This window comes from Rhineura floridana, chromosome 2 (assembly GCF_030035675.1).
Source record: "Rhineura floridana isolate rRhiFlo1 chromosome 2, rRhiFlo1.hap2, whole genome shotgun sequence".
Taxonomy (NCBI): domain Eukaryota; kingdom Metazoa; phylum Chordata; class Lepidosauria; order Squamata; family Rhineuridae; genus Rhineura; species Rhineura floridana.
The window spans coordinates 93,400,016-93,414,214 of record NC_084481.1 but is presented as its reverse complement, the minus strand read 5'-3'; the positions used below and the strand labels follow the sequence as shown (position 1 = coordinate 93,414,214).

At 46.2% G+C, this 14,199-nt stretch overlaps 1 protein-coding gene across 3 annotated transcripts in view; it reads right to left on the bottom strand.

Moving 5' to 3' along the window:
- Positions 1 to 12,220, bottom strand: part of SPEG (striated muscle enriched protein kinase) — a 157,705-nt gene extending 145,485 nt beyond the window's left edge. Inside the window, exon 1 of one of the 3 annotated variants that reach the window (XM_061609399.1) lies at positions 11,532 to 12,220. In XM_061609399.1, the coding sequence (XP_061465383.1) occupies positions 11,532 to 11,961 (430 nt within the window). In that variant the 5' untranslated portion in view covers positions 11,962 to 12,220. The remainder of the gene's footprint in view (positions 1 to 11,531) is intronic. The other 2 variants (XM_061609402.1, XM_061609400.1) reach the window with 2 other exon arrangements.
- Positions 12,221 to 14,199: the final 1,979 nt, after the last annotated feature.

Genomic DNA, 14,199 nt, shown 5'->3' with positions numbered 1-14,199 from the left:
AAAATAAAAATTACGTTTAAAAAGGGGGGAAGGGACAGGAGATTCAGGGACCAATGCAAAACCCCTGGGGCTCAGGCCCACTGGGTCATCCCCTAACAACCCCCCTATATCCCAGAGTCTTTCTCCAAAGAGCTTAAGATTTAAATTGCTGTGTTTCATTTGTGCAGGATTTTTAAAAAAAAGAAGATTGTATTATATCACCCTCCTCCAACTTGGTGCCATCCAGATGTTTGGGACGACTACCAGCATAACTATTCTTGCTGGGGCTGATGGGCGTTGTAGTCCAAAACATCTGGAGGGTACCAGGTTAGGAAACATTGCTCTTGCTATGTCATCTGCCTTGTGTTTCTTGGTAAAAAAGTAGGACAAAGTTAAAAAAAAAAGAAAAAAGAAGTAGGATGACAGACTTGGAGTTATCACATTCTGTTCTCACACCAAACCTGCAAGGCAGGTTAAAGGCCACCCAGTGACACTCATGGTGACCAAGAAGAAATTTAGATGCAGATTTCCATGATTTGCATCCAGAACTCTGTCCACTCTATCACCTTGGCTCACCAAGCATGCTATGACACGCTTTGCGCTATTGCACCTGTATCATTCTATCTCAACCTGTGCATTTATGAGTTCTGTGCATGTGTGTGCTTGCTTTTTGTTTTACAAAGATAACATAAATCTTCAGTGTTCCATCCTCCACTGACCTTACAAGGCGTACCTTTGGTCCTCCAGATGTTGCTGTCCTTCAACTCCCATCCTCCCTGGCCATTGGCCATGTTTGCTGGGGCTGATGGGAGTCATAGTTCAGGAACATCTGGAGGGCCAAAGATTCTCCACACTTAGCCTACCTAGAGCTTCCTACCTCTTGGGGAGAAAAGAAGGAAAGCAAACTGTTGTAGCACAACACCTGTAGGAAATTAGAATCTTACCAAGTGAGGCTGCATCTGCAGCAGGGGTATACATGTAGCACCATCTGCCCATATACACCTCTGCCCACCTTTGATCAATGTTAGGAAATTATTAGCAGAGGTCTCCACAAGGGAGTTTTGACAGTTGTGAACACCCAGTCTAGAAAAACTTCCTGGTGCTGGTTAGTGAAAGAAAGGGAAATTGAACAGTGATTGCTTCTGTTTTTTATATCATTGACACAACATTGGGAATATTTAATGAGTCTCATAAACCATATTAAATAAAGCTGATCAAATGTAGCAGGTGCAGAGAGGAGCAATGGGAACCTAACGGAGCGGGAATCAATCCCCATAGTGAAAGACTCTGTGGCATGGAGAAATAGGTAAGAGAAAAACTAATCCTAATCTCCATTCTAGGGAGCAAATCCTGGGTACTAAAATAACATTTTTTAAACTGAAAAAAAATATGTGGAGACCAGCAAGACAGTCAGTTCTGGTACAGTCAGTCTTTAATGGTAAGTGAAATGAGCATACACGGAGTGCACATCTTCCATTACTATTTAATTACGATAAAACCACACACATTTAGGACTAGGAAACGGCCTCCACAGCAGGGGGTGTTACATTTGGAAATACACACACACACACGGTGCATATGTGCAGTATATCCACACAAGCACGTTGCCCCCCCCCATCCCTACACATACACCCGTGAGACACATTTACTAAGATCCACAGTTCTATTACATGGGGTCTTCTGGTGGGAGAGAAGGTCTCCCCGCACCGCTCCAATTTTCCCTTTTATTTCTATGCTGACAGTTTTAAGGTTTTTCTTTATCAACAAGGACAACAATGTGAACTCTTGGCTACTCCAAAGCAGAATTTAGACCAGCCTGTTATAGGTTATCTGCATGCAATCCAATATTGTACCTTCTTACTCACTGAACTCAATGGGACTTACTTCTGAGGAGACACATACAGAACTGCACTGTAAACCACATTCGTTAGCTTAACCATAAGGCAAGAGCAGGAAATAAAGACTGTGATTTAAAAGTGAGCGTCAGTTAGAAAAAGGGGAGGGGGGAGGGAATCAAGCACTAGATATGTACCTATTAGCAGCCCGATCCTATTGCTTCCCATTGGTGGGAGCTGATAATCCACTGGGACAGGCTGACCAGGACAGAAGGAAATTCTCTCAACAACGGCATTTCCCAACATCACACGGTGTTAGAGTGGCCAGATGCAAAAGATGATGGGGCTCCTGCTTCTTTCAAGTGGGAATTTCAGCAGGTATAGCTTGCATTACAAGTAGGGGTGCCAGGTTCATCACCTGAGACTGATCCTGTATCTTTAGGGTAATACAGCGTGTGGTGGCTGCCCAGCTCCAGAGATTCTTGGATGAAACGGATTATCTTGACCCATTTCAGTCTGGTTTCAGGCCCGGCTACAGGACAGAGATGGCTTTGGTCGCCTTGGTGGATGACCTACGCAGAGAGCTGGACAGGGGGAGTGTGTCCCTGTTGGTTCTACTGGACCTCTCAGTGGCTTTTAATACCATCGACCATGGTATCCTTCTGGGCCGCCTTGCCGGGATGGGACTTGGGGGCACTGTGTTGCGGTGGCTCAGCTCCTTCCTGGAGGGACGAACGCAGAAGGTAGTGCTGGGGGATTCCTGTTCGACTCCTTGGACATATGGGGTCCCTCAGGGCTCAGTTTTGTCCCCCATGTTATTTAACATCTACATGAAACCGCTGGGTGAGTTTGTGCGGGGGTTTGGGGTTCAGTGTCATCAGTATGCGGATGACACCCAGCTCTGTTTTTCCTTTCCACCTAAAGCCAAGGAAGCTGTCCTGGTCCTGAACTGGTGCCTGGCATGAGTGATGGACTGGATGAGGGTGAACAAATTGAAATTAAATCCAGACAAGACAGAGGTGCTCCTCGTTAGTCGAAAGGCAAATCAGGGAATAGGGATTCAGCCTGTGCTGGATGGGGTTACACTCCCCCTGAAGACACAGGTTCGCAGTTTGGGTGTGCTCCTAGACTCAGCTTTGAACTTGGAGGCCCAGGTCTCTGCAGTGCCCAGGAGTGCTTTTGCCCAGGTAAGACTGGTGCGCCAGCTGCACCCATTCCTGGAGATGCCTGATTTGATCACAGTGATGCATGCCTTAGTTACATCCCGTTTAGATTACTGTAATGCGCTGTACATGGGGCTGCTTTTGAAGACTGTTTGGAAACTTAAACTGGTACAAATAGCTGCAGCCAGAGTGCTAACTGGGGCTGGTTACAGGGACCATACAACCCCCTTGTTACAACAGCTCCACTGGCTTCCAGTTTGTTTCCGGTCACAATTCAAAGTGCTGGTTTTGACCTATAAAGCTCTATACGGCCTAGGTCCAGGCTATTTGTCAGACCGTATCTCCTCATATGAGCCTGCCCGGGCGTTGAGATCCTCAGGAGACGCTCTTCTCTCAGTCCCAACACCTTCGCAAGCGCGATTGGTGGGGACACAAGATAGGGCCTTCTCGGTGGCTGCCCCCAGGTTCTGGAACTCTCTTCCTAGGGAAGCACGAATGGCCCCTTCCTTGCTATCCTTCCGTCGGCAGGCAAAGACTTTTTTATTCCGACAGGCTTTTGGACTAGAAGATGTTTAAGATAGGGCCTCATAAGGTCTGTTGTATTGTTCTATGGTCCTATTCTTAATGTTTTAAATTGTCTTAGTATCTTAAGTGTATGTTTCATGGTTTTAATGTTATGAATAGTTTAATTCTATTTTAATTGTATATTTTTGTATGTTTTTTACCTATGTGTAGTTTTTATTTGTAAGCCGCCCTGAGTTCCAGTTTTGGAAAAAGGGCGGGGTAAAAATAAAGATTCATTCATTCATTCATTTAAGAGAAGAGAAAGTCAGCCAAGTGCAGGTGTTATTGCAACTCTGTAATGGGAAAAACCACAAGGTGGAATTCTCCCTTCCCCCTGTACAACTTTTAAAGATACAGAAGACCTCTTGGAGGCTGGGCTTGGCAACCAAGTCTTCTGTATCTTTAAAAGTTGTGCAGGGGGGAAGGGAGAATTCCACCTTGTGGTTTTTCTTATTACAATGTTGCAAGAACACCTGCACTTGGCTGACTTTCTCTTCTCCTAAAGATACAGGATCAGTCTCAGGCCATGAACCTGGCAACCCTAATTACAAGTCAAGAATTAAAGAGGGCAGGAGCCTCACTCTGTTTTCCACCTGGAAACTCTACACAATGTCCTCTGAAGTGAGACCCATATATTCAAATTTGCCCTAGGGAAGGCCTGGATTACACTGGATTATTATATTGCTTTATTATTCTGGCGTTAATTACCCCCAGGCAGTTGAAGGGCATCTCTGCCTAGAAAAGGCCACCATTGTTGGAGTGCCGTATCGAGGTCAGATAATCTGGATGTCTACCACGGAATACACCTGCTTTTACAGAGACCTTAGAATCTCAACTTTCTTCCTGCAATTAATAGCTCTTTTATTGCAGAGAGAGTGGTCTAGTAGTTTGTTTCAAACTCTCAGAAAAAGAATAGTTGAAGACAGGGCCATCAGCTGTGCCTGCGGAAGACTCAAAACAGGAGACCTGAGGAGAATCCACCATATTTCTGGGGTGACCCATATGCTGCTTAGGTAATTTTAACAGTCATGGCTTCCCCCCCAGAACCCTGGGATCTGTAGTTTGTATTGAAATTATAACTCTCTGAAAGGTCTCCTAACTCTCACTACCCTAAACAAACTTTAGTTCCTAGGATATTTTGGGAGAAGCCATGACGGTTAAGTGGTATGAGAATGTTTAAATGTATTTTGTGCAGGTGACCTTGGTCTTGCTTCTCCCATGCTCACAGTGGTTGGTCACTCCCCTTTTCTCTGTTCAAATAATCTTTCCATACTTTAGCAGAGTATGATTTTGTGTAGCTGACAGACTTTGCCTCTTAGCCATGCCTGTCCTACGCTCACTATTTGCTCTTCTCTGTTTGTCCTACACATCAACACCATATATTTAAAGCACATGGCTTCCCCCACAGAATCCTGAGAACTGTAGTTTACCCCTTACAGAGTTACAATTCCCAGCATCCCTAGCAAAGTACAGTTCCCAGGATTCTTTGGGGGAAGCCATGTGCTTTAAAGGTATGGCATCTTAGCCCAAACTTGTGAAGAGCCAGAGCCTTCTCTACTCCTTAACGAGTAGAACTTCTCCTTGCTACCTAGCCCTTTCTCTCCATTCCCTGTCCAAACGTTCTGCTGGCAAACACGTGCTGCCTCTCCACCCCTACTCCCATGCATGGGTTGACAGGTTTTTGTCCTAATGTGGCCCTTATACCTTAAAATGCTTGGGACTGGTGGCAGCCACTGCACCTCTTGCGGGTCCTCCCACCTGTAGCCAGAAGGATCTGTCATTGGATCTCCAACTCCCCCTTCTTAAAACAACTGTGTATGAGAGGTCTAATTTTGATCAGAGCAACGGTGGGGATCTTTAACCTCTTCCCTTGTGCCATTTCCCAGATCTAAATCACCCCTACCCCAAGCTGCTATTTGCCCTTCAGAGGAAAAAGGGGGAGGTACCTATATGATTAAAACATTGGCAGAGACCTCAAAGGCCATCTAATCCAACCCAGCCAATGCAGAAAATCTGCTGCTACAGCGTCCTTGATAGGTTGAGTGCCTCTCCATCCAGCGGGATAATTACAAGATCTGAGGAGCCTTTAGGTTGGGAAAATAGTGAGGGTGGAAGAGTTAAAATTGCTTCAGTCAGACTGCATGCACACACACACGAAGGGAAAAACTGAGATATCCAGTCACACAGATCTTCCAAGTTATACATTTGTTTTGACCCTAATTCTGCCCCACATCAGGTAAGGAAGAGGGGGAGTAGGCAAAGAGGCTTATGGAGGGGAAAGGGCAAAAGGTACTACAGCTGCATCCTGTTTTGGTATCTCAGAGCAGTGAGGGGTAGAGCCTTTTCTTTCCAAATGAGGACTTGGCTCATGTTCCAGTGCAACACAAAAAACCCCTTTCCCTTCCATGTTTTATCCTTCTTTTCATATGTACATTTTAGAAAACATAAATAGCTAGCCAGAAAATACATATCAGTAGATATGTAGATAAGAGTAGATTTGCAAATGTGCATATATGTTTGTACTGTTAAAGTACTGTGTTTTTGATCCTTTGCTTACAAACGCCTGCACAATACATTGTGCTGGCTGTTGTCCACAGCCTGGCAACTGTCCAATTCAATATTTCTTCTTTCTGTAGAGCCTCTTGAGGCAGGCAAATCACCTACCTATTATGCTGTATTCCTCAAAAATGTTCTCCCAGTGCTAACACCTGAAAAGTTTAGGTCCCTGTGCATCCCCCTTAGAAGAGTAATTATCTCAGTTGCAGGATCTTTCCCCCCACCAACATGACTAGGTAGGACAATGGCAAAGGTACCAGGAGGCCAACTGATGCCTGGCATGGAAACGCTGAGCCTTGCCAGCAGTGTTGCCACTACCTTTTCCTCTCTGCTCTTGCAGGATGTAGAGATGGGTGAGAATTTTGATTCTGTTCACATTTCAACAAACTGAATATATCAAATCCACACTTTCTGAAACAATATGAGAACCGAAACCCAGCCATCCTTCAAAATTCACATTTATGAGAATTTTGGGTTGCAGTTTGCCAGCTAAACAATATTTACAAAAATGCATATATTAGGGGAAAGTGTACATAAAAATGAATACATGAGTGAAAGTAACATGCAAAAAGGAATGATACGATGAGAAATGGCTTGCAAAAATGTGTACCTTTGTTAAAACTGCCTACAAAAATGTGTTTATTTGGAGAAATTCACACTAAAATGAATTTTCATGAGGATTTATTTTTTTTACAAAATTGCAGGTTGCTGCAGAAATGTAGAGGACTAAATTTAATATTAGAAAAGTGAGAAACTGGGAGAGCCGAAATTGACAGATCTTTCCATCCCTAGCAGGATGGCAGTCTTCTCTCATGTATGGGGGACACTGGAAGTGGGGCTTGGATCCCATCATTATGAAGGGGCACTTGTGCCAGCATGCCAGCCCCTCCCTTCCACCGTTGTTGAACTAATCAGCCCTGGAGTTAGTACCAGTGACAGTTGGCAGGGCAGAGAAGAGGCCAGGTCTAGGTGTTCTTGCAAAGTTTGCCCCCAAGGATAGCACTGAAGCATGGAGACAGAAAGGCTGGGCACCAAATCAGAAAGAGGGAGGGATGAAAAGGACCAGGTAAGTCCTTGGCAAATGAGAAGTTTGTGAGGAAGGGCTGCAGAGAATGAGAGCATCAGTGACTACTGCCAAAAGGAAGGGGCCGAAGGAGCAGGGTGCACATAGCAAGGACACAAATGGCTGGGGTTTTTGTTGTTGTTTTAAAAAAGGCATGCTTCAGTGAGAACATTTGGCTGAGAACTCTGCTAGGGTATTAGCCTTGGTGAACAGAGGTGGTATAGTATAGTGGCAAACAGTGTAGGAGCCTGGAACCAGGCAAGCCATGGTTTGAATTTCAACTCAAGCAATGAACTCACTACCTGGCCTTAATTAAGTGGAGGGCCTATAGCTCCTGGGGTGGGGGAACCTGCTTTGCATGCAGAACCTCCCAGGTTCAGTTCCTGGCATCTCTATTACAAAGGATCAGGTAGCAAGTGAGGGTAGAGACCTCTGCCTGAGATCCTGAGTCATTGCCAGGCACAGACAGTCCTGCGCTAGATGGACAAATCGTCTGACCTGGTACGAGACAGCTTCCTACATTCCCTAAGCCACTGTCTCTTTGCCACCTAAACACAATGCAGAAAACTATAGCTGCTGGGGGAGCCCCTGTCAACAGTGATGCCTACCAAAACCTTTGCTCCAGTAACCGCAGTTGCAGTACCTAGAGTAATTTCCCAAAATGCAGTGGCCTGTTACCCTACAGAGCCTTGGTACAGCAATTAGGAAAAGGCAAAAAAGTATTTTCAATATATATCCTCCTTCAAAATGACTGGCAGGCATCTCCCCATCCTACTTCATTTCCTCCCCAGGACACATACATATATGTATATATATTACACAGACTATATATATTCAGTGCAAGCGGAGGTGCATCCTTTCCCCCCCTTAAGACGAATAGGAACGGAACAATCTATTCCACACTCACCACCCTGGGAAAAGTTATTTGCTTACTATGTGGTAGTATTTCCTCTTGGTGCTACATGTCTGCCCTGTGGCAGTGGCTGAAATCTTTGCCATTCCCACTGCTATGCCAGTTTCTTGGGGGGAAATGCGGGCTGGGGCTTTAGCTCCTTCAGGAAACACCAGTAGCAGCATTATTCATGGAAGGCAGAAAATGGCTGGATGGGTCAGGTATCAGGTTCCAGCCTTTATCATGGGAGGCTGCGTTTCCCCTTTCTCTGATCTGGTTTGTGAGAATCAGTGTACTAAAGACACTTTTCAGATGCTAAGACACTACTCTCTTTATTATTTCATGTAGTACAGGGTAGTGTCCTAGCAGTTGTGAGAGAGGTTCTGGGGTGAGCCTGGGACAAAATAAGCTCTTTAGTGGTCTCTGTCATTCAAGCAGTGATATGGGTTTTCAGGAAAATTGTCTATGCCCTAAATAGAGTGTGACCTGATTTACCATGTTTATTGGATTAATATTTAGTAAACAACACTTTAAAAGTACTCCATGATAATTTTATGTCCCGATAGCCACAAGTATTTGAACTGAAAAATTTGATTAGGAAAAAATTAAGTCAAATGCACTTAATATGGTTTCAACATTATATTCAAACAAATTCAAAGTTTTATGTGGAAAGTATTTTTTATTGGAATAACACTTGTAAAAAATTAAAGATAAGGGGGGAAAAAAAAGGCACTGAAAATTGTTGACATGCTAATTTTAGCACCCCCAAAGAACTGTGCATGATATGCCACAGGCATGGTGGTACTCTCACCTACTTTAACAGAATTTAACTCTCCCACTGAGGTCATTGGGACACCTCAGTTTCACTGTCACTATTTGTAGCATCACTGACAAGAAAACTATTAATATGCTTAATGTTGAATTTGCATAATATGTATATTATGCAAATTAACCTGCTGGATGTGTGGAACTGGAATATGGCAACTCTACTCAAGAGTGCCGGGTGTAGGGCCCTGACTAAGAAAGGCCCTGACTAAGAAAGAAGTAGACTTCCCCAGGCTTTCACTGTTCCTAACTATATAAAGCTTAAGAACGTTAAAGTATTTGTTTTAAGGCTTTAAACAAAATTAAGTGTCTTAGCGTCTAAGATATTCTACAAATGGGCTAGATCCCAGTTGCTTCTGGAGACACTTAATATGGAACAGGGCGTAGATTTACAACAAGGCTTTCATGATGCAGACAACCCCTGATTAAACTCTTGTTAGACCCTGTTATGGCCGGGAGGGTTTTCTGGCCCAGATGTATTTGTATCCATCCAGGATATGACCTTCACCTCCCTGACAAAATGGATGCCAGTACCATTGCCCAAAAGTAACAGCTGCAGTGTGATTCTCTGGTTGATTGGACGGTGCTCAAAGAAAAGCAACCCTGCCATGGTGGTGCCGAATGCATTTGGAACACATATGTGGGATTTTTCCCTGGATAGGAATGTGGGGACATCAAGACTGCAAGGAAGGGCCTCCTGGACACATCAGGATGAGGGCTGCTGAGCCTGAAAGGGTTGTTCTATCTTGAAGAGGGGAAATTTCACCAGGAATAGCTTCTATTGTCCTTGATGCCAAGTCTGAGAGGGAGCCATACCTAGCAGTAGTTGCCTTTCTGTTCATCTCCTAATACTGTTAAAGGAAAAGGAGTCCTTTTTGAGGCCTCATACATGTAAAGCAGTATCATACCACTTTAAACAGTCATGGCTTCCCCCAAAGAATCCTGGAAATGTTACTTTGTTAAGGGTGCTGAGAGTTGTTATGAGACCTGTTTCCCTGACAGAGCTACAATTCCCTCAGTCATTTACTAGTTAATCCCTCTTCCCAGGGAACCTTGGGAATTGTAGCTCTGTAAGGGGAACAAGGGTCCTAACAACTCTCATCACCATTAACAAACTACTGTTCCCAGGATTAAACAGCCATTACTGTTTAAAGTGGTATAGCAATGCTTTAAATGTATAGTACAGATTGGGCCTGAGTTTTGACCTAGTAACCCCAACCCTAAATCTGAGAAGAGATCACAGAACTGAGATGCAGAAATGGGAGTGTCTCACCTCCGTCCCCACCAGATATCCTAACCTAAGGGCTGCTACCACCTTACCAATGGACCCACTTTAACCCAAACCACGACCAGCATCCATGATGAAAGTTGGAGAGGCACCCTTGGTTGGTTACCATCAGCAGTAACAGCTTCTAACATGCACCCAGCATAACTACAGAACTGCAGATTGTATTAGGTTTGTGCAGGATGAGGGGTGGGGGTGGGGAAGAATGATTCAGAAGAAGGAGCCAGAAGCAACCTACGTGGCAACATGCTGGCAGAGGGTGAGGTGTTTTTAATTTCCTGAAAGGACTCAGCTTTCAGATGGTAAGGATTGCTGGGCTCACATGGGGGGGGGGGTTGGAAGGATGTGCCTGCCTGGTGAGTGCTCCTCATCTCTGGCAGGTTTGTGCTGCAGCTTAAAACATAGTCTTTGATGCTATCTGCGCCACACACTTCACTATTCTGTCATCTTTCTAAGGACCCTAATAGCACCCCCAAGGGCAGTACCTAATTTCAGCATCTACATCTCTCCCCCTCCCCTGTTCATGTCTTCTTGGAAGGCTTTCACCCTAAACCTGGACAAGTGAGAGAAAGGTGTGGTTATCAGGAACATCAGAGGCTGCCATACTGAGCCAGACCATTGGTCCGAGGAGCACTCCAGGACTTCAGGCAGAGTTCCCTCTCAGCCCTTCCTGGAGATACCAGAGACTGAACCAGGGACTTCCTGCATGCAAAGCAGATGCTCTCCCACTTTGCTATGGCCCTTCCGTGACAAGGGGGTGCCACTTGGCACATGCTTAATGACACACTCTTCAACATATATTCAGTTGCTGTGGCAGCACCATTATCCCCAACTCTGTCCAAGCAAAAAGGCCCAGATGCTGACTTGGTAACAAGTCTTCCATACAGCCTGCAGAAAACGTCTTCCTCTGCAGTGCCCTTACTCATGGCAGAGAGCTGCTCAATGCCAGAGATTCGTTTCTAAAGACGTACAGGGGCTCTTGCCTGCCCAAAAGCTAACAACCTGAGAGTGGGACCCTTGTCCCAGAGGCGTACATTCGAAACTGCTATGTGTACTAACTAGCAAGGGAAACAAACTCTGTACATGGTCAGAGGCATTATTTCACTACTTCTAGGGCTGTACACTGGCAGTGGAAAGACGGTCCTGTCCAGAGCAAAGCCCTAGCTCTGATTCAGCCCTGCCCAACTTGACCAGATTTGAAGACCTGGAGCTGCCCATAAGAGCAGCCATTGGTGCCCCTCTTGGGAACCTTCTTGCTAATTTCTGGTGCAGAGGCGGCTCTTCCCAGACCAAGCAGAGCCCTGGTGCATGCCTGCAGCTTGCCCACTGCTGCACCCCACCAGCCCCGTCTCGCTCCCTTCGTCCATACCTTCCATATCCGTGATCGTCACTGTGGCACTGCTGACGGCTTCGCCATGTTCATTCTTGGCCACACAGCTGTAGACCCCAGCGTCCTCCGCTTTGCTGTTGTGGATCTGGAGGCTGCCATATTCCTCCTCTCTGCCATCTTTCTTCTCGATGGGTGCAATGGGTACCTTCTCCTTGTACCAGCTCAGGTGTGGCTGGGGGCTGCCAGTCACTACCACCTGCAGCAGGATGCTGCAGCCGATGCTGATGGCTGTGTCTGTCAGCTCCTGCAGGAAGACTGGAGCGGCAGTAGGGCCTCCCTGTTCACTTGTGACTTTGGCTCTCTTAGGAGGGATGGCAGGGCTTGGGGGGGCTCTCCCCATGCCCCGTCCCATCCCTACAGCCTCATCTGTGGCCCGATGGAGATTGTTCAGTCCCTGAGATTTCTGCATGGCTTTGGGTCTACAAACTTAGTCTCTTTGACACTGTCTTGGCTTGTGGTTGTAGTCCATAATAAGAGCCCCTCTTCTAGCGTGCTGTGATCCCACCAGCCACCTGGGCCACAGCGGTGCCCCCCAGCAGCCGTTTCCCTTGCTTGATGGTCACCCTCTCTCTCTCTCTCTCTCTCTCTCCCTGTGACCCCCACCCCAGCTGCTGGGTACCTGCCAGGGGACATTGACGCTGCTCCAGGTGCCTGCCCACCCAGCCGGACAAAGTCTCAGAAGGTCATTTCTCTGCCAGGCAGAGGGTTATTTTTAGGCTGCTCTCAGGTTGCAGCCAGCCCATCCCAGCACATCAAGAGAGCCAGGCTGTTTGCTGCAGGCTCAGGCAGCCCTCCTGGTTTGCTTGTTGGCACCCACTTCCCCCACCCTGTAGCTCCTAAAACTTTTACTATTATTAAGTGGGCCTGGTATCCCTCATACCAAAGAACCCCCCTTCTTTGGAGCCCAGGATAAATGAGTCCCCAGCTGCTGTGCAGTTCCCAAACTACCCCCATCTCCTCCCCCCCCAAATAGCAGCTGCTGTCTGATGTGTCACATTCTTTGACCCAAGCTGAGAAGAGCAGAGCGCATGACTGGGGTGGCTTAGCTTCCCTAGCAAAGATAGACATGGGAGGATGGTGTTTGCCGTATTAGTCCTGGGTGACAGGAGCTTCTCAGGCCCAGCTCTCTCTTTTCCATCCCTGCACCATTTATGTTAGTATACTGGCTGGAGAGACAATGGACACTTTCAGAAGACAACCTGCTTATGGAGTATTCAACCTGATTTGTTTGCCAGGGATGTTAGATGAAGTTGGCTATTTAATGAGCATTCATTCTGATTTGTTGAATGACATCATGTCAAAGCAAATGTTATTCCACACTTTGGGAGAGCAGGTTTGTCACACAAGACACCTCCCAATCAACTGTAATTGTGCAACCTGAATTTGTTGATATGTGATTAAATCCCACCCAAAATAGTCTAGAAGTGACAATGTGTTTCCTCTTTACGACCCAGTGCAAATTAGAGTGCAAACATTTCCCCCACCCCCCAAAAAAGTTTGATATTATTTAAGTTCTTAAATTCATCTTTAAACATTTTCTTCATAACCTTCACATCCTCCGTATCTACACCTAATTATACTTTACATTTATTTAAACTTGTATACATATCACTTTTATTAATCTTTACTAGGGGCTCTGCCCCTGAATGCTTTGCATGCCAACTCCATCATTTAACTCCAGGAATGGGAACCCCAGGTATCCCCCAGTCCCACAACAACCCTTCCAGGGCCCCCAGGTGTTGCTGCATGGCGGCTCCCACCTCACCACTCACCTAACGCTGGCCCACTTGTGCTCCTTGTTTGGTTGCCAAGCCGCCGCCTCTCCTCCCGCCATAAGTCCTCAAGCCGCCTCCTCTCTTTCCTCCACAGGTCACTAAGCTGCCTCCTCTCCTCCTGTCCAGGGGTCACCAAGCCTCCTCCTAACTTCCCCCCCACAGGTCACAGAGGCTCCTTCTCTCCTCCCCCCTACAAGTCACCAAGCTTCCTCCCCCCCCCCAGTTGCCAAGCCTCTTCCTTTCCAGGCCTCACGGTAGCAATGCCAAGGCCTTCCTGAGTTTCCCTAGCCTGCTGCTCTGCGGCTTGGTCAGGCCGCTGCCTGTTGCTGCCCACTCTCCTGCTGGTTCTCCCATTCTCCCCCCCCCCTTGGGTCTCCAAGCTTCTGCATCCTCCTCTCCCATCACCAACCTTCCTAGAGCTGCCCTAGCCTATCATCACACTGTAGCATGCAGTGCCACCTGTCTGTGGCCAACCAAACTGACAGTTTCAGGGCTTACAAAGATGTTATATAATCAGATAAATAACCTGCTACTCTATGGACATCATCATCATCATCATCATTATTATTAGCTTTTCCCCAAAAATTGAACTCAAAGTGACTTACAAACAAAAATTTTGCTCAAAGTGGCTTACAGCTAGGGTTGCCAGGCTCAGGGCCTGAGAATGATTTTGTATCTTTAAGAGAAGAGAAAATTCAGCCAAGTGCAGGTTTTCTTGCAGCACTGTAATGGGGAAAACCACAAGGTGAAATTGGGAGAATTTGGTAGCCCTACGTACAACAAAAGCAAACAACAATTACAAAAACAATTTCATAATAAAATAATACAACAGCAGTAATAAAACAATAACAAATGTGACAGCAAACACAAAA